Source organism: Gadus morhua, chromosome 23 (genome assembly GCF_902167405.1).
Source record: "Gadus morhua chromosome 23, gadMor3.0, whole genome shotgun sequence".
In the NCBI taxonomy this organism is placed as follows: Eukaryota; Metazoa; Chordata; class Actinopteri; order Gadiformes; family Gadidae; genus Gadus; species Gadus morhua.
The window spans coordinates 10,487,406-10,512,405 of record NC_044070.1 but is presented as its reverse complement, the minus strand read 5'-3'; the positions used below and the strand labels follow the sequence as shown (position 1 = coordinate 10,512,405).

Here is a 25,000-nt window from a genome sequence, read left to right as displayed (position 1 = left end):
ATGAGCTATGCAGAGAAACAACGAAAACATTTCATAATTTCATTTTTTTAGCCAATAAAATGAGAACGCAAATAAAATAAATAAAACGTGTATAAAAGGACCAATCAAGCATCAATATCGTTAACATCACATCTGTCTAACTCTTTATCAATTAAAAGACAGCTTCAGACACACACACACACACACACACAGGTACGCAATGCAGGTACAGAAAGAGATATGCAGGCCTTCACACATAGCTGTACAATTGCAATGCATACATGAAATTATTATTTTTTAATGAAATAACATTTTGAATGCAAACAATGAAAGCCAATTACTTTGATGCAGAATAAACAACTTCCAAAAGCTAGCGTTATATACAAAGAAGCAGTAAGTAAAAAGCAAAAGCTTTTCGCACAATATTTTGGATAACGTTGTTACCCATAAAATGTTTTACCGCCACATGCGATGAGCTGCACATGTCGAGACATTTCATCGTTGCCATGCACACTACGCACCCCCCCACACACACACACACACACACACACTGCGGGGACGTTGACATGTCCACAGGGAGACGTCCCCAAGACAAAACAACCGTAATGTTAGTCCACATCACTTTCTCCCCCCCTCTCTATCCCTCCCTCTCCCCCACTCCTTCTCTCTCCCCCTCTCCCCCCTCTCTGCCCACCTCCTGTTTCCAGCGGGGTGAGCGGGCTTGTTGTCCTACTAAAAGCTTGCCTGTGCAGACAAGTCTTCCACTCCAGCTAACAGGGGGCTACGCCGTGCCCCTCCACCGCTCCCTGCCCACTCCTATTTATTCCAAGGAGAAGTGGACATTAGGTGGAGAAAGCGCCGGTTACCAAGGGGGCCAGCCATTTTAGATGTGTACAGTTTTCCTGTCTTCTCCTCCTCCCACTCTCCCACCGCCAACGGAAATCTCCCGCTCCCAGACGCCAACAGACAAGATAATAAGACACTCGCCTGCACAATTCCATATTATATTCAGCATTCAAAAGCTCATCTGTTGTCAGTTTGCATTTGCTCTCTCGTGGATGTGACGCTTCTATCATCAGGCTGTCAGAGGGAGCCGCTCCCGGAGAGACGGGAGCCCTCATTTTGTACACTTACTGTCTTCTTCAAATGGTCTGCACTTACACGGCTCCTGCCAAAATGGTGGAAGATGTTTTCCACAAAGGTCACCCCCAGACCCTCTCCCCAAAAAGAGAATAAAATGAATGTTGGATTGATTCTCGGCACCGCGGGCGGGGTCACAGGCAAAGCGGGCCATTCTGCCGGTAGAAACCTGAGCGCTTTCTTCACTTTTCAGCGCTCAATTCATGTTGGAATTGTTTACAAGGAACTAATTACTTGTCGCACTAAAAGTAGTCAACAGAATATACAAGAAATTAGTAATTAGTCGTATCAGTCTAACGTTTTGACATTACCTCGCTGTTAAACTCGGTGTCTCCAAACTCATTCAAAACAACTTCCCTTTAAACTTCCCTTTGTCAGCCCAAGTTGTCGTGACTTTCTCTTCATATCTCTTTCATTCTCTCTCTCTCATCCCCCATCCATGGATAGATGTATGCACACAAACACACACACACACACACACACACACACACACACACACACACACACACACACACACACACACACACACACCCACACACACACACACACACACACACACACACACACACACACACACACACACACAGCCCCCCGGAGGTCTTGTCATTATGCGTGTGTAATGAGCTTAGCGTGCACGCTGCATGATGGAACAGAATGCCTGGCCATGCAAAGCGGTCGTTAATGCTGTGCACGGGGTTAAGTCACAGAGCGGCGCCGGATAGGGCATGCTGGGTAAATAAGACTAGATAAAGAGGACCTGAGTGGCAGCCACCCCCCTCCAGGAGCCAGATCTCATTATGGGCTTTTCACATGTGTCCTGCCGCTGGGAAAGAAGCTTAATGCGTCCCTATAAAGCAGGTGTAATGCACTCAGTAATGCGTCCACGCGGGCCCCCAACGTCCCACCGCAGGGCCCGCCGCCCAGCGCAGCAGCCGGCCCCCAGACAGCCGCGCTCCTTTTAAATCGGCCAATCACAGCCCCCTGTTTCGCCCGAGACAGCTTCCATTCAGCGGCATTAAGCAGAACTCTGAACACTCTGTGGCCACACAGGAATCAAACATGGTTGGGTCAGGGTGCGTATCAATCACAAACAGACGGGCCGGTCCACAAGCGGCGGACAGGCCGCGATGCACGAAACAACGATGTGTAGCGCAGCTTCAAACACACACACACACGCACGTCCCTGTTTTGTTCAGTATTATTTGGATTAAATCGAGATTGTATCAAGAAGTTGTAAGACTCCGGCGGTAGGCGTAGGGTGACGCTGTGAACCGGAACAGGGCGGTAATATGAACATCAATATCTACTTGTTTTCATTACGCCTCCATCACCTGGTCCTGCTTTAAGTTTGGGGACCGTCTCCCAGCCCCCCCCCCCCCCCCCCCCCCCCCCCCCCCCCATAAGAAAGAGACGAGGACGAGAGCGGCGGCAGCCCGCTGCCGTCTGGCGCGGCCTCACTGAGCAATATCAAGACAGCTTTCATGTCCGCCAGAGGAGAGAGCGACGGCGGGAAAGAGCAGGCGGCCACATCTGCCCCGCCACGCCCGCCACGCTCGCTACAGCGGCGGTAATTGAAGGCGCGGGAAGGGTCGTAGGTTTTTTTTCTTCTTCTTTTTTTTTCATCGGGAGTTGAAATTACAATCTTGTCTTTGACTTGTGTGGCGCAGACCCCCGGGCCCCCTCACGGCGGGGGCCCCCCCTCCACGGGGCCCCCCTGCGTCTCCCAGCAGACTGTATTATTTATCAGCAGCGCTCTTTGAGCAATGACCAGGACTAATGCTTCACCTTCTGTCCTTCAGCCGCCACACGCTTCCCTTTGAAACCCCAGACCCGGCCGGGGGGGGGGGGGGGGGGGCAGCTGGGGGTATGGGTGTGTTTGTGTGTGTGTGTGTGTGTGTGTGTGTATGTGTGTGTGTGTGTGTGTGTGTGTGTGTGTGTGTGTGTGTGTGTGTGTGTGTGTGTGTGTGTGTGCGTGTGTGTGTGTGTGTGTGTGGAGAGTCATGTTATCTCGAAGTTATTATGTTTTTTTTCTACCTTGATATCTGGCGGTTGTGGAAAAACACTGTGATGCGTTCTGTCTCTGAAATGGAGTCGCTGGCTTCAAAGAAATGCTGTGTGCTTGTTTGAGTGTGTGTCTGCGTGTGTACGTTAGCCTCTATGAGTGCAGATGAGCTTCAGAATACACCTTGCAAAATCAAACTACAGCGCGTTTAATTTCAAAACCTGCTGCTTAAAACCGGCCCCGGTTTATCCCGGAACATTTCCCACATTCAACATTTCCCGAATTAATATAAATGAACTAGACATGCAGTGTCCTTATAACCTCGTATCAGGTGCCTAGGTTGGGCCACTGCAGCAGAACACTGCTCTCTGGTTTCTGGTTCTGAGGTCCAAACAATAAATCAAAAAGCGTGTTGTAGCGGTGGTCGTGGCGGTGGAGTTGGACGCAGCGGTGCTGTAGAGGTGACGGCGGGGTGGTCTGAAGGGTGCTGTGTAGGACAGGGGTATAGGGGTGCATGCTGGTATAAAGTGGGCCATGGGCAGCATTAAAGACAGATCCCCCCGGGGGCTCAGCTTGATGTGTCAGCCGTGACATGTGGTCGTCTGACCCCCCCTCGACCAACACACACACACACACACACACACACACACACACACACACACACACACACACACACACACACAGACTAACGCGCTCACACGTTACACTCATTGTTCGGATAGATGCTTCGCAGGCTGTGGGTCCTTCTCCATAGAAGACTTTTAATGTGAAAGGACTTTCTGTTGTTCTTTGTCACGAAGAGTGTCAACTCCGCTGCTTTTTATTTCACCCTTGGAATGAAATACCACATAAAAGGTACTGTTTTCATCTGAAACAATTAAATCTGGTAGCGATGCTGTTCCCTTTGTTTGAAATCAAATCACATCAGCCGTGCATTGAAGACACACTGGGGCGAAAATGGGGCGGTTGGGGGCAAGGTCCTCCTTCAGGTCCTCCTGCAGGACAGGGACGCAGGGCTGCGGGCCGAATCCTATTTACTGCTAACTATGATTTAAGTGATCTGAGGGGAGGAGCCCTCTAAAAGGCTTACTGCTCTCTGAAGTCTAACAGGATGAGGAGTCCTCGGAACCCTTCTCCTCCTCTCCCACAGTCAGGACATAATCAGGTTGACATTGGTCTGGGGAGAAGGAGGAGGAGGTCCGAGGAGGTGGTAGAAGGGAGGGAGGTGGAGGGGTAGGAGGAGGAGTAGGAGGAGTAGGAGGAGTAGGAGGAGGAGAGAGGGGGAGGAGGATGGCTCCCAAGATGAGCTTTAAGTGATGAGTTGTGATGCTTTTACTCTCTCTCTTGCTGTCTTCCTTATTTTTTCTTTGTTCTTTTCATTTCACCCTCTCCCATAACTTTTTTCTCTCTCCTTGTCTCTTCATCATGCCTCCTCTCCTTCTTGACCTTTGAAGCAGACACTGCCTCTTCTCACCAAATCACCCTGCTCCTCTCCTCTCCCCTTGTGCTCCCTCCTTTTCTTATCCTCACTCTTCGCTCTCCTCTATTCTCCCTCTTTCTCTCTCTCTCTAATTCATTCTCCATCTTTCCTCTCTTTTCTCTCCCTAAGTTCCATCCCCTCTTCACCTCCATGGCACATGCATATAAAAGCACCCTCCACATGGCATGAAGAAAGAGAGAGAGAGAGAGAGAGAAAGAGAGAGAGAGAGAGAGAGAGAGAGAGAGAGAGACAGAGAGAGACAGAGAGAGAGACCGAGTGGGAACGAGAGACAGAGAGTGCAAGCCACAAAGCCCTGGTTCTCCCCCCTGGAGCACATCATTTACATACAGGTTATCCTCCTGCAGTCTAGTGAACCACTTTTCCGTCCCCCTGTTGTCTGAGAACACTTCCTCGAGGATCTCTCAGGAAGACCTAGGGGAACAGCTCTCTCTCTCTCTGCCCCCTCTCTTAGTGGCTCCAGAGCTCTCTCTCCCTCCCCTCCCTCCCTGCCCTGTTGGTTCTACTTACCGCCAGACTAATGAATGAGGAGGGTATTTCTCGCCTGTAAGGTCCATGGCCTCAAATCAGCGTTTAACGCCGGGGCCCCAGAGAGCGGTCCCCCCGCGCTGCGGCTCTTCATTAACTAAACGGCAGCTCTCAGGCTGCGGCCCACGGGGCGGGAGTCCATGCCGCAGCCTGAGAGCTGCCGTTTAGTTAATGAAGAGCCGCAGCTAATCGCATTACAGCCAGTCTCTCGGGGGCCCCGGGCCCCCATGCCCCACTGGTGGCCCGTCTTCGGCGGCCTCACACACCACCAGGGGCGGGGGGGCTGGGGGTTCGGGGGAGCCCCGACACCCAGGCCCAGTGGGTCTGGGTGCTGTGTCTGAGCTGGTCCCAGGGGGCGACTGGGCTGAGGGCAGCCTGGGATATTTCTTTATCTCTTTCCCGGCCTCTCTCTTGATATCTCCTTTCGTCTCCCTCTATCTCACTCTCCCTGTCCATGTCTCACACTCTTTCCTAGATCTCTCGTTCTCTCTCTCTTTCTCTCTTGTTCTCTCCCCGAGCCTACCTCTCTGTCTCCATCTCTCTCTCCTGCTCCGTCCCTCTTTCTCTCTCTCTCTCTCTCTCTCTCTCTCTCTCTCTCTCTCTCTCTCTCTCCCTCCCTCTCTCTCTCTCTCTCTCTCTCTCTCTCTCTCTCTCTCTCTCTCTCTCTCTCTCTCTCTCTCTCTCTCTCTCTCTCTCTCTCTCTCTCTCTCTCTCTCCCTCTCTCTCTCTCTCTCTCTCTCCCTCCCTCTCTCTCTCTCTCTCTCTCTCTCTCTCTCTCTCTCTCTCTCTCTCTCTCTCTCTCTCTCTCTCTCTCTCTCTCTCTCTCTATCATTGAGTGGTGTGTGTGCGGCTGTTGTCCCAGCCCCTCTCCCAGCAGCATTAGTCAGATCAATTGCGGCCAATCTGGGACAATTGGTAGTGTATTGATGGGATTAAACCTTGTGTATGAGGTGGCTTGTCATTCATCCTGCCCCCTCCATTATCCAACTCCCATCACCTCTGTGTGCAAATCATAGAAATATCAATGCAGTAACACTCTGCACAATACAATACAATTCACACAACTGCAACACTCATTTAGCCAAATTGGTATGGATGGATGGAGGGAGAGGGGTGGATGGAGGGAGGGAGAGGGAGGGAGGGACGGAGGGAGGGATAAAGGGAGGAATGGATGGAAGGATCGGTAGATGAATGGGAACACTAGACATTCATCGTCAATTTTTCTTTTCCTAATGTTGTATTTTTTCTGAATAAAGCAAACACAGCCTCAGAGCCATGTCTCAGATCGTTCCATAAGTGGAGTACTACAGAGAAGGGAGTGACACCGGCTAAGAAGCAGACACTCTGCAGGCCCTTTCTTAACAGACATTATGACTCGTGTCGGCGCTAAGAGACCACAATGGTTATCGGGTCCCTAGCGCTCTCACACTCTCCATCTCTTTCATAGCGCTCTCTCTCTCTCTCTCTCTCTCTCTCTCTCTCTCTCTCTCTCTCTCTCTCTCTCTCTCTCTCTCTCTCTCCCCTTCTGCGTCCGATGACTTACATAATGCATTTCCCCTAAAATAGCTTAAGTGTTAAAGCTTCTTTCATAGTGAGAAATTGATTCATAATGCGACGGGGCGAGCGAGGCGAATGCTAACGTGAACACAAAGCCTCCAATAACTCGCCTTCCCCCTCCACCTCTCCACCCTCTCTCTCTCTGCACCTCTCTCGCTCTCCATCTTGCTCTCTCCACCTCTCTCTCTCTCCTCATCGCCTTCTCTCCCTCCCCCCCCTCCCCCCCAGTGCAACAGACGAGGGTGGCCTGCTGGTTCCCTGATGAAACAAGGCTAATTGTTTAGCTCGGTCCTTGGGGCGCTCTGTATTAAGACACGCTGAACGATGTCAGATAAATATGCCCCCCCGCCTCCTCTCCTCTCACTCCACACCTCCACACCTCAAAACAAAGTGCCTTTGACTTGTTCCATTGAAAGCGGCTCTACAGAGGCCACTTTGTCGATCGATGGCCGGGAATTTATTTTGCGGTGGATATCGGCGGATGTCTCCCGCGCCCCAGACACAGCCAGAATCACACACTGAGTTCTATTATGAGTTCCATTATGAGACCCTGTCTTAACCCCAGGTTTTTGTTGGGGGGGGGGGGGGGGTATAGACTGTTGCCGTGTTACTTTGTTATGGCTGTAGTATTAATGTAGTAGTGTTGTAATGTAACAGAGTTACGGTGCTGTAGTTGGTAATATTGCCGTGGTGTATTGCTGTCGTATTTCTGTGTTTTCTTATTTGTCGTGTTTTTATAGTGTAGCTGTAGTGCTGCTGGCAATACCGCTGTAGCATTACTGTATTGTTTACCTCAATGCAGAAGCAGTCTGAGGCCGTTCGTATTCAGGCTAATGCTGTAGACAGCAGCTTGTAGACTCAGGTTACTGTGCTCTATTCAGAGCTAAACCAGGGGGCTGTCCTGCAGAAAGCCTTTCCTCAACCCTCACCGCGCTCCCAGATCCAGGTAAAGAACCGAGCGCTGGCCGCGTGTCATCTGATCTGTGACCTCGTCCTTTCAGCCGCGCTGGCACCGGTCTCGCGACCCCACCCCGCTAGAAGCCGGGCCGACCCGGGTTTTTGTGTACGCTGCCCTGATCACGTTACGTCGTCTCCACGCGCTGCCAAAACAGGTTTAGTGTTATAGGGAAGAAAAGAGGTAGAAATGAAGTGAAAAGATGGACTTGCAGAGATGGAGATGGACTCGTTGGATATTCCTCCCGTCGGCTGTTTAATATGACTTAAGTAAATTACTGGGATCCACAGGGGGAGACAGGGCCAGGGGTAGTTATTGATTATTGATTCTTGCACGGCCATAAAGTGGTTAACGCCATGGTTATTTGCACTCTTTCTAAGTTATTGCGAAGAGATGCATCAGGAAGGGAAAGCGGTGTGTCTAATTCTATGATATTTATGAGCAGGGCAGCAGCTCGCTGATGTCCTTATACTCTGGAATCCACAGCCTGATTATTGCTGTGGGACTTCATCTTGTTTTAAAGCATTATTAGGGAAATTATATTCTCAATAAGGAACTGGTGCTGTAGAGGAATAATGTGTTTTTTGAATCTGTATTCAGAGACATGCTCGCAATGATTCACAATCTATATTGACTTTTAATAAAATAAAATACTGAAATACTATAAACTATAAAGTTAAATACAATTGTGATAAGTGAAATCTTTAAAAATAGTTCCATGTGAGCACTATTTTTATGATTTATCATATTGAATTTGATCACATGTATGGATTTAAAGTTACAATTTGAGGCATTTCAACTAACTAATTAAAAATAACCTGGACACATCTGCGGTCAATTGTGATATGGATTTCAATAATGTTATCAATAAAAACACAACCTAATCTACAAATAAATAATGCTAGCCCGTAACCCCAAAATAATCGAATGGGCACCTAAAACCGGTCCCAGTCAGGCCACCCATCCAGCAGAGCTACGCTGGTACGTGTCAAACAGTTACACAGACAGATGGAGTGGAAAGAAGACTATTTAGTAATGTTATTATTATTATTATTTTTTATTTTTTTATTCTAACTTGGAGGAGATCAGTCGTACACATTGTGACTTTAATTATAGCGTAGTATAGTATAAACATAGATGTGAGGAGGGATATGAGTAGAGCTATTGAATGAAGATATATAAGGAAAGCAACTCATCTATAAAGCTAGATAGAAACAGTTATTATATATGATATTAATAGCAATAGTGAATGATGATATATAATGTAAATATCCTAACATATAAAACAAGATGAGAGATTTATGATATGAGATATGAATAGCACAGATAAATGACGATTTACTATGCATATATCTTCATGCATAAATATGCAAACAGAGTGATGGTATGAGATATGAATAGCACTAGTAAATCATATATAATGTAAATATCTCCATGTCTCAGGACATGAACAGAGTGATGATATGAGATATGAATAGCGCTAGTGAATGAAGATATCTAATGTAAATATCTCCATGTCTAAAGGCATGATTAAAGTGATGATATGAGATATGAATAGCGCCATTGAATGAAGATATCTAATGTCAATATCTCCATGTCTCAGGACATGAACAGAGTGATTATATGAGATATGAATAGCGCCATTGAATGAAGATATCTAACATAAATATCTCCATGTCTAAAGACATGATGAGAGTGATGATGTGAGATATGGCGCTATTGAATGAAGATAACTAATGTAAAGATCTCCATGTCTAAAGACATGAACAGAGTGATGATATGAGATATGAATAGCCCTAGTGAATGAAGATATCTAATGTAAATATCTCCATGTCTAAAGACATGAACAGAGTGATGATATGAGACATGAATAGCCCTAGTGAATGATGATGTATGCGATGTGATGGGGGGGGTGGATGCGGTCAGTGATGCACTGGGGTGGGTGGGGGGGATGGTGGTGTAACAGGGTGGGGGGGGGGTCTCCATAATGGGTGAAATAATGGATGAAAAGAGAGCGGCATGTCACAACATGTACTGCTTGCTGGGTGATGGGCGGGCGCATGAGGACCTCTGTGGAGACACGCGGAGGCCGACCTGCTCCCTAACCAGCCCCCCAGCCCCCGCCCCCACCCGGGGGGCGCTCAGCACAGCCATCCACCGCTCCTGGCCCGTTGGCTAGGTCAGGCCACTTACCAATTATTTGGGTTTTATGTAAAGAAGAGATGATTTTATCTGGCAGGGGGGGGGGGGGTCTCTGTCTGAGGGCGATGTCCCTGCGTCCGGTTTTATGTTGTGTCGCGTTGTCGTGGGAAACCTGCGTATTGACGGCAGGGAGGAGGCGGTTAGAGGCGGTAGGCTCCTGCCTTATTAAAGCACTGCACTCGGTTTAAAGGTCACCCTGTTTCGTTTATTAAGGGTTGAGCTCACTGCTGGACCTTTGATGTCGATACTTTATCCACTGATGGAGGTTTAAACATTCTGGGATTTCGTCTGATGCACTTAAGTTATTAACTCTCCAAGTCAGAATGGGTGAATAAGATCTAAATACCTTACGGCGTATGAACCGGTTTATATGTGTACTGTTTATAATATATATACATTATGTAAAAAATATATATATCATGTCTTTTACCCGTAACGTAACCATTATTTTTTGTAGAATTATGTTTCATATTCAAATCTATAAACACATTAAAAGTATTTCATATTGTGATTATTAATATACCAATAATATACTCACAAAGGCCTTGTCTGGGATCAATTAAGTACTCTGTTATCTTATATGTGTGTTCGGTCATGAGGGCAGGAGGGTGTCCACTGTCTGCTGTTGACCGGCTGCCGAGGAGAGTCTGAAGACAGCTCAGTGCTCAGTTATCCAGAGGCTATCACACTGACAGCGGCCTGCTGCTGGCACTAATCATTAGCTCTCTGATTAACATGTGGTCGTCTGCTCTGCTCCGCGGTCATCGCTGACAGCATAGAGTGTATAGAGGAGGGGGGAGGAGAGCAGGGAGGATGGATGAGAGGACTGGAAAGGGGGAGACGAAAGGAGGAGAGGAGGAGGAGGAGGTTGAGAATACGAGGAGGGGGAGTGTAGGGAAGATGAGAGGAGGAGAGGAGAGCAAAGAGAGGAAGGGAGAGGAGAGGGGCGGGCAGTGCAGTAAAGACTCGAGGGACGGAGGGAGGGGGAGGCATTTAGCTGAGTGATACTCAGGGATGTAAATGTGTGTATAATACGGCCCCAGAGAGGCTGGTTGAGCTGCGTCTGTCAGCTCTTATGCTCCATCCTCCGCAGCCACTGATCCTCCGCTCCTGCTGGTAATTTATTCAGCGCGAGCGCCGCTATTGATAGAGCACTTAAACACACACACAGACGCTCCCTACTCCAACTCCTCCTCCTCCTCCTCCTCCTCCTCCTCCTCCTCCTCCCTGTATCAGTATCTGGCCTGTAGATTTACATCACGGCAGCCACCTGTTCTTCTGCATTAACTGCTTCTAATGATTCTCTTCGTTTTTATCTTCTTCTTCTCTCTCTCTCTCTCTCTCTCTCTCTCTCTCTCTCTCTCTCTCTCTCTCTCTCTCTCTCTCTTTCTCTCTCTCACTCTCACTCTCTCTCCCTCTCTCTCTCTCTCTCTCTCTCTCTCTCTCTCTCTCTCTCTCTCTCTCTCACTCTCTCTCCCTCTCTCTCTCTCTCTCTCTCTCTCTCTCTCTCTCTCTCTCTCTCTCTCTCTCTCTCTCTCTCTCTCTCTCTCTCTCTCTCTCACTCTCTCTCCCTCTCTCTCTCTCTCTTCTCCCTGTCTCTCCCTCTCCCTCTCTCTGCAGGGGTCCGGGAGGGTTCGGTCCACTCTGAGGCCAGTAGCAGCCCGTCAGAGCAGAGTCAGCCGGCCCACACCCATCCGGGATACCCCCTGGGTCCACAGGTGAGTCGGATCACTCCAGAACCAACCAGACCCCTACTATGAATTCTAGTCCCAATGAACCTCCGCACAGAGTGGTACTGTTTGTGTGTCTATGTGTGTTTGTGTGTGTTTCTCTCTCTCTTCTCTCTAACTCTCTTTTCTTTCTATCTTTATCTCTTTGTTGCTCATACTCTCTACCTCTATCTCTCTCCACTTCTCTGTCTCTCGCTTTGTATCCTCCCTCTATCTCTCTCCTTCTCTCACCGTCTGCTCTCTCCAACTCCCTTCACCTCTCTCTGTCTGTTTCCACAGTTGACTGATGCTGATGGATTACGATTGAGACAAGCTCACATGCTATTTAGCAATACAGTCTTGTTTTGGATCGTTAGCTTAGCTTCATGACACCACCGTGCGGTCTACGTCTTGTCTGATTAGGCCGCTGCTTCTAAATGGATGAATGAAGCAGTTAGCCGCTCGATGACAAGTGATCTGATTGGCACGCTGGCACAGGGATGTTAATGAATATCTATCTCAACGCTACTGCTCAGTGTCGCGGTAAACACATGTACACGCATAAACACAAACTTAATCAGTGCTAACTTAAATGCCATAGTTTAATGATTCTTTCTCCAACACTGTGTTGGGTCAAAGGTCAGAGAAACAGCAGCAGGGAGCTCCATCCCCTCGGTCTAGTGCAGCTAATGCAGCCTAACAACCACCACTCTGTTCCCCAGTGTGTCGGATCTGTAGCCACCACGGAATCCACTTGGAAAACAAGGGAGGCAAGGCGACGGGAGCGGCCGCTTAGCTTCCCTGAGCCACAGCAGGAGTGTAGCTGGCACTCTCATATATTAATGCTGTCAGCGCAGTGTCTGCCCAGCACAACACTTTTCAGAAACAAAGGCACTCGGCATGCCACGGCCAATTCCCCTGTTCCCGGATCAATATGTTGTGATAGATTCTCGGTGCGGAGCCGGATATTGTGGGAGCAGCCATTATCCCACGGTAGTTTACTCACCATGGATCCGGCCTCTCCTGCTAGGGCTCAGTGTCGGCGTGGAAACAGCCTGCTATCTGCCGCCATTAGTGCTCATTGCTCAGTGCCCCGGCTGCCAGGTAGACGGATACCCTGATGGGCGAAGGGGCCGGCAAACACATCCACCCTGAGGCACAGGCACAGCTCACCGCCACGGGCCCCTGTGTGTTGGGGCCTGTGTTTGTAGGAGCCCCTGCAGACACGGGGCCCCCTACAGGAGACCACTTGGCTCCTAGTCAACTGTCAGGGTAGACGAGCAGCACTCTGGGGTCCCGCCGAGAGGAAGAGAGGGAGGGGTGGAGGGAGAGAGAGAGAGAGTTTGAGGGAGGGAGGGAGAGGGAGGGAAGGACAGAGAAAGAGGGGAGAGGGAGAAAGGTTGGGGGAGAGTGCGGTAAAGAGGGGAGCAAGAGCGGGTGAGGGGATGAGGTAGCGAGATAAAGAAAGAAAGAGAGAGAAAGAAAAGAAGAATGAAGGGGAGCAGTAGACAGAGAACATCACTCTGCTAACTGCAGTGAAGTGATTCAGGCGATGCCTTTACCCGGAGCAACCTACAGAGGATACAGGCGCAGTCTAAGGAGCATTAAGTTGTCTCAGCATCATTATTTTAATCACAGCTAAACCAGAAAAGTAAACCAGACAACTCAGTGCCAGCCAGCCCCCCGCAGCTGGGATAAGGCTAAACACATCTACATCAGATGATTGTACGATCGTCTGTTAATGCTATTCCCTTCTGTGTACCCTTGCCTCCGCTGTCAGACTTGTTTGGCTCAACATCGCAGATCAAATGGTCTTCAAAAAGCATCTTTGATTATCGTCTGCCCTCAATGCTGCGTGTGCTTTACTCTAAAAAAGCCAGATTAATACACACCACTCACTGACAAACCTTGGGATTTCTCTTTGAGGATTCGTCCAGCTCTCAAATTATTCATTCATTTTTTTCCAACCGCAAGTCGATGGCGAATGTCATGTTGGATTCTTTCAAATCCATCAGATGGTGTCATATTTCATAATGTGTCACACCGTATCAAAGCAAACACACAGAGAGAGAAAGAGAGAGGGAGGGGGATCCTGTTTGATTACTCTTGCTGTTTTATCTCCTTTCACAGCCTCTGCACTATGCCTGGCCCCTTTTAATTCACTTTCAAGTGTAGCAAGCAGTGGTTCAACAGGTGCATCAGTTATCCTAGCACACTAACGCTCTGTAGCAAACAGTATTGAAACAGGTGCAGCTTTTACCCTAGCACGCTAACGCTCTGTAGCAAGCATCGGTTTATCAGGTGTAGCCGTTATCCAAGCATGCTAATGCTTTGTAGCAAGCATCGGTTTATCAGGTCTAGCCGTTATCCTAGCATGCTAATGCTCTGTAGAAATCAGCGGTTTATCAGGTGCAGCCGTTTTCCTTGCACGCAAACGCTAAAGCCCCGTAGCATACAATGCTACGGGGCTTTAGCCTTGTGTTATCTTAATACAACGTGTCCACGTCGTAGCGGGCCCTCGCATGCCGCAGCACACCATGCAACGCCTTGACACCTCTGTCACCTAGCGGCAGAGACGCATGCACTGGCGCCTTCACATCAGTAGACCGCTCCACCCTCCCGACCCCTCTCCCCCGGCTCAACCCCCTCATGCAGGTTATGCGGGGGCAGACGGAGCGTGTAAAACAGCCCCCCGTGCTGACAATGGGCGTTAGAGGCTGCTGGGCCTCAGCGCCTCCCTGCCCTGTGATGACCGGGGCAAACACACAGCGCAGTGCAGCCAGGCTCACAGCCATGCACGTCTGGTGCTTCAGTGCAAGGCCGAGACTCTTACAGACCTGCCGTTTGCCTTTACCTGGATGCTTGTGTTTAGCATTTGTTTTGGAATTATTTCCAATCCCATGGACGCGCAGGGACATGTCTGCTGGAGTTGAATGTGAGTTTCTCGGTGGTTGACGTCTAAAGAGCCCGTGAGAGGATAAGAGGGAGAGAGGGAGTGTGAGGGTACGCCGAGTGACTGACGTCTGAAATGTTGTCGCTCGGTGTGATCGCAGATTTCTGGCTGTGATGCGAACCGTACCGGCTGCTTTCACCCAGCTCTGTGAGAAGAGGGAAACATCCAGAACACAGTGTTGGTGGAGGGGTGCAAACACACTCCCTTAGATAACACCTAAAGACATGTTGTGGAACAGGTTGGAGAGATCCCCTGTTAACATGTCTCTAAGAGGATCACAGAAAGCTGGCTTCAACCTGTGTGAATGGATGAATAGATGGATGGATGTTGACATGAAGAGGCTGTTGTGATGTGTTCCAATCTCAAAAGAGTAAAGTGGTGGTACTAGATTATAGTGTTGGAGGTTCATTCATCCCCTGGCTTTCAAAACATGATGTTAACACCTGCCAGCTGTACAATGTTCATCTGATTAATTTACCCATTTATTTCTGTGTGTGTGTGTGTGTGTGTGTGTGTGTGTGTGTGTGTGTGTGTGTGTGTGTGTGTGTGTGTGTGTGTGTGTGTGTGTGTGTGTGTGTGTGTGTGTGTGTGTGTGTGTGTGTGTGTGTGTCCATGTCTCTCTCCCTCTGTCCAGTCTCTGCTGGTGGCCCAGCAGCTTGCCAACGCAGTGGGAGGGGTGATGTCTGGGGGGGCTCCAGGGATGAACCAGCCCATCCTCATCCCGTTCTCGGCAGGGGGCCACCTGGGGGGCCAGCAGGGCCTTGTCCTGTCCCTGCCCACCGCCAACATCCAGAGCCTGGTAGCAGCGGCTGCAGCCGGGGGGATCATGACCCTGCCACTCCAGAACCTGCAAGGTACTAGAGGTGGTCTACTAGTGTACCTTACTAGAGGTGGTCTACTAGTGTACCTTACTAGAGGTGGTCTACTAGTGTACCTTACTAGAGGTGGTCTACTAGTGTACCTTACTAGAGGTGGTCTATTGGAGTACCTTACGAGAGGTGGTCTATTGGAGTACTTTACTAGAGGTGGTCTACTAGTGTACCTTACTAGAGGTGGTCTACTAGTGTACCTTACTAGAGGTGGTCTATTGGAGTACCTTACTAGAGGTGGTCTATTGGAGTACCTTACGAGAGGTGGTCTATTGGAGTACTTTACTAGAGGTGGTCTACTAGTGTACCTTACTAGAGGTGGTCTATTGGAGTACCTTACTAGAGGTGGTCTACTAGTGTACCTTACTAGAGGTGGTCTACTAGTGTACCTTACTAGAGGTGGTCTACTAGTGTACCTTACTAGAGGTGGTCTACTAGTGTACCTTACTAGAGGTGGTCTACTAGTGTACCTTACTAGAGGTGGTCTACTAGTGTACCTTAGTAGAGGTGGTCTACTAGTGTACCTTAGTAGAGGTGGTCTACTAGTGTACCTTACTAGAGGTGGTCTACTAGTGTACCTTACTAGAGGTGGTATACTAGTGTACCTTACTAGAGGTGGTCTATTGGAGTACCTTACGAGAGGTGGTCTATTGGAGTACCTTACTAGAGGTGGTTATTGGAGTACCTTACGAGAGGTGGTCTATTGGAGTACTTTACTAGAGGTGGTCTACTAGTGTACCTTACTAGAGGTGGTCTATTGGAGTACTTTACTAGAGGTGGTCTATAGAAGTGCACTTTACCTGCGGTGGTCTATTAGTGTACTTTACAGAGGTGATCTATAGCAGTGTACTATACAGAGGTCTTGCAACCCCCGAAGGAACACACTCTTTTTCCAATTAATTGATATGTATAATTGTGCTGTGTTGTAGTGGTCTAAGAAGAAAGTAAGATTATACTTCTGTCATTTAGCATCAGTAGTATTGTATCATTGGTCTATAAAGTAATATTATACTATCGTAATTGAGTACAAGTATTCATATTGTGGTGGCCTATTGGTCTTTGAAGTGGAAGAGGCTGAAGTTTACTTTTATTTTGTGCTTAACTTTATGGAAAAACAGACGTATATAATGTTAAACAAATATATCTATTTTGTGTCCGATTTTTTTATTTTATAGAAAATCTTGAAATTGATTTGGTCCACTATTTACTTTCTGAATTTTGTGGAAACCAAACAATTCTTTTCTATAATTTGTTATGAGATTTAGTATGGATTCTCTACGGTTAGCGCACTCATAGGATGCGCCACTACCTACTATTTCAACCTTTCAAAGAGAATGTTATCGTAATGTTATCATATTGTGATCATGTTTTACGGTACGGGGGTAATTCCTTTTATTGCTTGTTGTGCAGCCTTCCCAGAATACATTTACATTTTCTGTTCCCTGACAAACGTCACAAGTGCTGATTTAATCTCAGAGCTGCCCCTCCGTGCGCCTCGACATGTGAGTGTTCGCCGCGTCCGCTGTACAAAGTGTTACACGGCGTGTGTGTGTGTTCTGCTCGCCTGCCGTAAAAGGCTTTATAAACAGAGCAGGTAAGGATTCCTTAGGGGGGCTGTAGCCCCAAAAAGCTGCAGAAGAGAAGACATATTAATTACAGGTCAGCGTTTCTCCGCGCACCGCCACACCACTTTACGCTCTCTCCTCTCCTCTGGAGCGCGCTCTCTGCTCCTCTCCGCTCCTCTCCTCCATCTCTCCCCCTCCGTCCCTGCGTCCGCACGGCTGTACTCATCCCTACCTTTTAAACTTTAATACCCGAGTGTTCTCCTTTGATCACAGTTGTAAATGGTTTTCATTTTAATGTTTAAAACATTGTCTCTGTGATGCCATTAGCCCGTGGGGTGGGCTCGGGGAAGCAACGGTCATGAATGTTGGATGAGGAGCGCAGGCTAATGTAAGGAGATGCCCGGCTACATGTAAAGCAGTGTGTTTTGGGGGGGCTGGAGATTACAATAATGCCGGAGCAGCACAAAGTGCAAGAGGAGGCTCCTTCCCGTCCTGTGAGGAAATGGATGGACGGACAGAGTGGGCTTGGAGTCCTAATGGACACAAACATGCATAAATAACATCAGCCCAGGCCACGGACAGAGCTTTTAATAGACAGGGAGCTGGGAGCAGAGGCCCCTGGCCGTACCGGCACTGAGGAGCAGGAGGAGGAGGATGTGGGGGTAATGGGCCCGGCGGGGTCGACCGTCTCACACTCTAGCCCTCTTATCCCTCCCCCCTGACCTCAATGAAACAACTGATCAATCTGTGTGTTGTCAACAGGACTGAACGCAGACCTTAAACACACATCTTGGTCCAGAGAACCCACACAACCACGACCACCTTCCATATCTCGGTGCTTCAGGTCTTCGCCCAACCCCGGTCTGGATGTTGATGCTAGGTCTTTACCCTACCAAGTCCAGATCTTATTTGAAGGTCTATACCCCATCTGGGCCCAGATGTGGGTGCTAGTTCTATACCCAACCAGGGTCCAGATGTTGGTGCTTGGGCTATACCCAACCAGGGGCCAGATGTTGGTGCTACATCTATACCCAACCAGGGTCCAGATGTAGGTTTTAGGTCTAAACCCAACCAGGGTCCAGTTGTTGCTGCTAGGTCTAACCCTCATGGTAGCATGAGGCGCTATGGCAGGTCTTTTTTTAGCACGGGGGCTGACAGACCTCCTGCGTCTCCGCTTGTCCTCGCCCCTCTGATGGGCTCCTGGTGACGGGGATCCTGGTGAGGGGACCTCCCTGGACAGGAAGTGACACGAGTCATGGCTGAAGCTAAATGTCTTGACTGGGTCCAGTGCCCCCTGGCCACACGGCTGTCGGACGCCCTCGCTGTCTCGATGCATCACCAAGGCCTGCTGGCACAGCACTTCTGTCAGGCTGCCACTTTTCCACCCCCTCCCCAACACACTCCCCCCCCTCCCCCACCAACATCCCTTACTGGTTGGCCGAATTGACCAGTTCAACCTGATTGGACCCTTTCATCAGTCCATCTCACCCACGCCAAACTCCTGCTGCCCAGCCCCCTTCACCCCCTTCTTCCCACCTTTGTCTTCACCATCCCCTCTATGCCCCAACCCTGTGCACCCCCCCACCCTACATTCCCACCCTTCCACCTCCTACCCCCTCCATCCACACCTCAAAGCCCGCCTCCCTGCCTTCGTCCTCAGCATGCTGGTTCCATGTCGCTGTGTGTCAGGACATGGCCTTCCAGCGTGTTGCTATCGCGCTCCCGCTGCGCTCTCATTAGCCTCACAGCAGACAGAGCAGAGGACTCCCAGCGACGGGCGTGTTGGGACCTAATGAAGCGTCTAATGACCCACTAATCACTGTTTGTCTGGCGGAGGCAGAGGGGGATAGTATACTGAGATGCTGGTGCTTAGTGGTGCCTGAATGAAAAAACATACTGGAAAGAGTGAATTCAAAACAGTTCCGGTTGCAGTAGCTTCACAGCGATGACAAATGCCTGTGCAAAAAACAACGTTTTTACACCATGCTTCCATGTAAAAAGGATATATCATGGATAACACAATTGTATGTTTCGATCAGTAACCTAAACTTACAGACATACATGTTTTTGTGAGCCTTTCCATGGAGGATGGATTCTCCGTGCATTGCTGGTATCCAAACAGCCCTCATGTGCTGCATGAGCAAGTGACCATGGTCTGATGTCCGGGGTCTAGACTCTATATGTTCTGTGCTGTGAGGGCTCATTATATGGGAGCAGGAAGAAACAGAGGATGGACTGGGGGAAATGTGGCGATGAAGCACCTTAGCCCATTGATTTTTATTTGTAATCTTTAATCACAGTGTGTAGCGGCGGTGCTGGCGCGGAAGGTGCGAGGGCCGGCTCCCCTTGTCCCCAGCTCCGTGATGAATAACTATGAGTGGGAGCGGGGCTGCCGACTCTCGGCAGTTTGTTAGGCAGCGAGCAGCGGCTGGCTAGCGGCAGAAGGCATCTTCTCGCCGTCGCCGCCGCCGCTGTAAACACTGCGGAGCCTCCACCCTTTTGTCAGGATGATTTATGCCCTCCAACACGCAGCGGCAAAACAAACTCCCAATGAAACTAAGCAAGGAGGAAGTTATCTTCCCTGACAGAGAAACACAACAGTAGGACTTCACAGAGAAAACAGAAACTAGGTTGGGTCACGACACGGGGTCTGTGCGTGTACGACAGCTCCCAGGAATTAAGGAATGCACGCGAGAAAGTGTTTTCCCTGTACGCGTTTGAAGTAGATACAAATCCTGCACCTGTTATCTCGCTGTTCTTTTTTGATTTAGATGGATATGAGACATGATGTGGAACAAGTTTCTTTATTGGCGGACTAATAGGGTTTACATTTCACTTGATTTGCCAACAAGAATAGCATAATTACCCCGCTTGTACACGTCTGCGGTATCAAAGCAGCGCGCGCCTAATGCTCAGCGCTCGAAGTCACGGCTGTTTGTTCCTACTGTCTCTAAGGTAATAATGCCAGGAGCCGGCTTTACCCTTTTATATTAATAAGCACATCCCATAATATACCCTCTCCCCAGGAGGATAACCAACACGCCTCCCGACATCAGAGAGCCGTGTGAGGCGGAGGTGAGGGGAGTGTGTCTCCCGTCCACAGGAGGCTGACACACGCCCGCTCCATCAGAGACCCTGATGAAGCTGCACGGTCCCACTCACCTGCCGTAATGAGATCGGCTGTCACCGCAAAACCAAAGAACCGCCTGCACTGTGCTCGCTCACGCATGCAGGCTGCCGGGGCCGGGGGGGGGGGGGGGGGAGAGGGAGGGGGGGGGGGCTGAAGCGCGCTACAAATTAGGGAAATGATTCCGCTCATTACCACGGAGATGGCTGCCTTCCTCTGGGTAGGAGAGCCACCGCCTCCTCGTCGCTTGTTAGCCTGGCGTCCGCTCCTATCTGTTCCGCGATGGCTGAGCTTGATGGAAAAAACGCTGTTGCGTCTTTATTTACGCTAGCCGACGGAGGTGGCGGAGTAGTCCCAGGTGGCTGGCATGACCTCGCTACCGGCTGAGGAACCCCCCCCCTTTCCCGCCCTTGTGCCTCTGGCTTCGGTTCCCATGAAGGTACCGACACACCTCCCTGCTCCTCTGACGCCCCACTCCTCCATTAGTACAGCTCCGCCTGCTCCACCCAAAGGAGAGTTGACACGAGTGCACCCGAGACGCTCCGGTCCTGCACCCGAGACGCTCCGGTCCTGCACCCGAGACGCTCCGGTCCTGCACCCGAGACGCTCCGGTCCTGCACCCGAGACGCTCCGGTCCTGCACCCGAGACGCTCCGGTCCTGCACCCGAGACGCTCCGGTCCTGCACCCGAGACGCTCCGGTCCTGCACCCGAGAGGCTCCGGTCCTGCACCCGAGACGCTCCGGTCCTGCACCCGAGACGCTCCGGTCCTGCACCCGTGAGGCTCCGGTCCTGGCTTTTAGACGCTCCGGTCCTGCACTTGAGGCAGACTGGTCCGGAAACCGAGACGCTTTGGTTCTGCGCCCAAGACGCTCCGGTCCTGAAACTGAGGCGCTCCGGTCCCGCACCTGAGGCATTCAGGTCCTGCGCCCGTGACACTCCGGTCCTGCACCCATGATGCTCCAGTCCTTCCAACTAGCCTGGCAGAGAGGGGAAGTCTCCTGTGCCATCCCAGCTGTAATGTCATCCCAGCTGTAAGCCATGTTCTGAACCCGTGTTCTAAAACCGTGTTCTAAACCAGTGATCTGAACCTGTGTTCTGAACCCGTGTTCTGAACACGTGTTCTAAACCAGTGATCTGAACCCGTTCCCCCAACACGGGGCTCTAGGTGCCGCCGTGTGTGTGATTACTCCAGTGTATTCAGCTTGTTTAAGTTATAGTGCCGTGGATCTGGTGCGTGACTAGAGGGTTGCCATACACTGATAAAAAAGCTTAGTGCTAGAGCCTCTGGTCCTCTCACCAGCCCACCCCTACTACCCACCTTCCCGGTTTATTTTTTTGCTTTTTTGCTTCCACTTGGTGCTTTAATGATTCAACTTTGCCGTCGTTCGGAGGAAGGAATATTTGAGGAGAGCGAGGCAGAGAGAGTTGCATTAAATAAATAAGAGTGATAAAATGTGAAGCTCATACATTTCAAAGCTAATGCGACGAGCGCTGCAGCGGCAGCAGCTGCAGCCGGTCCTGCAGCCGTAATTTGATTGATCTGTTGTGACAGCAGACAAATAATTGAGAGTGAGAGGTGGTGGAGGAGACACAATGGACAGGAGGAGGAGGAGGAGGAGGAGGAGGAGGAGGAGGAGGAGGAGGAGGAGGAGGGTGCACCAGCTCTACTCCTCATAATGTTCCCAGAATCTTTCCTCCTTTTCTTTCTTATCCTCCTCCTCCTCCTCCTCCTCCTCCTCCTCCTCCTCCTCCTCCTCCTCCTCTGTCATCCTCCATTTCCCCCTCCCAGTCATGCAGCTGGCTTTCTTACTACCTGTCTTTCTACCTGGTTTACTGTCTTGCTTACTGTCTGCTTTACAATAATTCACCAATCATGAGGTGCTGAGAAGCATTCACAAGGTGAGAGGCGACATCTCCCTCCTCATTTACATAACACAACATAACATAACATGCTGGGGAGAAACCGCCAGTGTGAATATGTACCAGCCAAGATCCTCCCGAGAGACTGCCAATTTAGAGCGCGCTGTGTTTTTGTAGTATGTGTGTGTATGTGTCTGTGTGTGTTTGTGTGTGTTGCTGGGGCTAGGAGGCAGCCCCCCCTCCCCCCCACACTTCTGCTGCTGCTAGTCCCCGAGCCTGTTAATGATTTGTTCTCATTTTCTATTCACACATCCCATAATTGTATCCACTTTAAAAAACAAATGAGGTCAACCACATTTGTTTTCATACATGCTGCCTTATAAAAGTTAATATAACATAGCATAATATTGTAGCAATAATAACATAATAAAATACGCTGTCTTTAGAAGGTGTACTCCGAAAAGTAGAAGCATGGTATATTTTCAGTGTGTTTTAAGTGCTACTTTTACTTTTTTTAAAAGCAGTTTTCTATTTGAACTTGATCATGTGCCTTGTGTTTGTATGCTTCATCCATCCATCATCTATCCTTCCTTCCATCAATCATCCATCCATCAATCTATCCATCTTTCATCCATCTATCATCCATCCATCATCTAGCCACCATTTATCCATCAATATGTCATCCATCCATCCACTGTTAAACAAACTATCTATCATTCGTGCATCCAGCATCCTTCCTCCATCCATCTAGCATCCAGCCATCTATCCTCCAGTCGTCGTCCATCATCCATCCATCAATATAAATCATATCTTCGTGTTATTGACGTATTATTTACACAATTCAAAAACCCCACATTTCAACTATTCAAACTTTCTTCCTCTCCGTTGTACATAATTGATTCTCTGGCGAGCTAACTGTTTTTCTGCTGAGGTTTCAGCGCTTTTATTCGAGTTTCCAGTGCACGCGTCCACCTCGTGGTCCAAAGAGTTGCTTTATACAATTACCCATTGGTTCCTCTAAAATATCTGCTCCCCTCGCGTCTCCCCCTTCGCGACTCCCCCCGCCGTCTCCCCCTTCGCGACTCCCCTCGCCGTCTCCGGGTTACTCAGACGGCGGCGACAGTCTGTAGCCGAGCATTTGAAATGAAAATTGATTTGTGATTTACATGGTCAGCGAGGGGAAAATGAACTTATGAAACGTTGTAAGTGAAGTATTAGACAAGCTCCTGGGTGGGAGCAGCCACACGGAGATGGTAATCCGCCGGAACAGGAGTTCCCGCTTGGCAGAGCCGGGTGACATTTTACATTTATCTGTGTTCTGCTTCAGCTGTAATGCTAATGGTAATTTTATGGGAGTGAGCTGAAATCAAAATGGTGTTATCAGCGATTGCCTTTAAATGCGGAGCCGTGAGTGGAGAAGACCGGGCTGCCTCTTCTATTGCATGTGAAACGTGGACCGTGTGCTTCTTTCAAGATGACTGCCTACCTGTATCCCAGTCAAGGCCATGTTTTGAAAAGCTGTTTTGGAGATTTGACAACGTACCATCAAACTACATAAAGCCTTGTTGATTTTAGGATGTAGTCGTTAGACAACGTACCATCAAACTACATAAAGCCTTGTTGATTTTAGGATGTAGTCGTTAGACAACGTACCATCAAACTATATAAAGCCTTGTTGATTTTAGGATGTAGTCTTTAGACAACGTACCATCAAACTACATTAAGCCTTGGTTGTAGGATGTAGCTGTTTGACAACGTACCATCAAACTACATGAAGCCTTGTTGGTTGTGGGATCTGGATGTTAGACAACGATCAAACTACATTAAGCCTTGTTGATTGTAGGATCTAGTGTTAAACAACGTACCATCAAACTACATTAAGCCTTGTTGGTTGTAGGATCTAGTTTTTAGACAACGATCAAACTAGAGATGAGTTGTTAGACAATGTACCATTCATTTACATGAGACTTGTTGAGGTGTGGAAAAGGAACCTGGTTGTAGGTTTGGTGGTAGGTAATGGTTTAACACAGAGGTCAGTCTAATAGTACTGTATGTTTTGGTACACAGTAGTACTGTAAATACTGTATATAGGAATTTTGCTAATTTTGCTTTAAGACAGAAGACAGAAGACCATGGACCCTGTTCAGTTATTTGTTGAATCTGATTCAATTGAATCAAGGGACTATTTTGGAAGGGGAAAAATGTGTGTATTTACTATACATTCATTTCAAGTGTAAAAGGGTATGAAAACATTTGAAACACAATACGGTAAGATACGATTGTTTTCTATGTGACCCAGCAGAGAACTGAGCAGCACAGAGACTGAGTAACTAAAGGGTTCTGTGATAGGCAGAGAAAGTACCAGGGCTGTAGTGATAACTGTTTGATCAACGTTAGGAGTAAGAAGTAATTACAGCAGCTCTGATTGATTCTGATGCCATGTGACTGCTCTCCTCATCCCACTCCACCAGTAATATCTTTCGGCATTTCCTCTGATACATCATACATGAAAAGGTGCTCTACGATCACTTATCTTAATTTGAAGACTTTTCCTCGTGGCGATACATATCCACCTATCAATACCAGCAAGCTTCTTTCCAATACCGAGCCATCGTCAAGTTAATAATAAAGGAAAATCAATGGGGTTTCACCCCCTACTCAATACTACTTACACTGCATCAACATTTTCTAATTGTGATCAATATCCAGAGCAGCGAACAACTTCCTAATCCCACTAGGACCGGCCATAACAGATATGGATTTACATAGAGAGTGAGGGAGAGAGGGAGGGAGGGAGGGAGGGAGGGAGGGAGGGAGGGAGGGAGGGAGGGAGGGAGGGAGGGAGGGAGGGAGGGAGGGAGAGTGGGAGGAAGGGAGAGTTATACACAGAGAGACGGTTTGAGCGAAAGGGTAGAGAGTGTTAGGAAAAAGAAAAGGAAGAGTTAAAGAGAAGAAGGAGGAGAAGAAGAAAAGTAGGGAGAAAGAGAAGGTGGGAGGAAGAGCAAGAGAAGGAGGGAGTGGGAGAGGAGCTAGTGAGGGAGGAGAAAGAGAAGCG

The 25,000-nt window shown here is 49.0% G+C and overlaps 1 protein-coding gene across 2 annotated transcripts in view; it reads left to right on the top strand.

The window, feature by feature from the left end:
• pou6f2 (POU class 6 homeobox 2) overlaps positions 1 to 25,000 on the top strand; it is a 79,161-nt gene that overhangs the window by 10,858 nt on the left and 43,303 nt on the right. For both annotated transcript variants that reach the window (XM_030348805.1, XM_030348806.1), the window contains 2 exons: positions 11,482 to 11,579; positions 15,158 to 15,377. In XM_030348805.1, the coding sequence (XP_030204665.1) occupies positions 11,482 to 11,579; positions 15,158 to 15,377 (318 nt within the window). The remainder of the gene's footprint in view (positions 1 to 11,481; positions 11,580 to 15,157; positions 15,378 to 25,000) is intronic.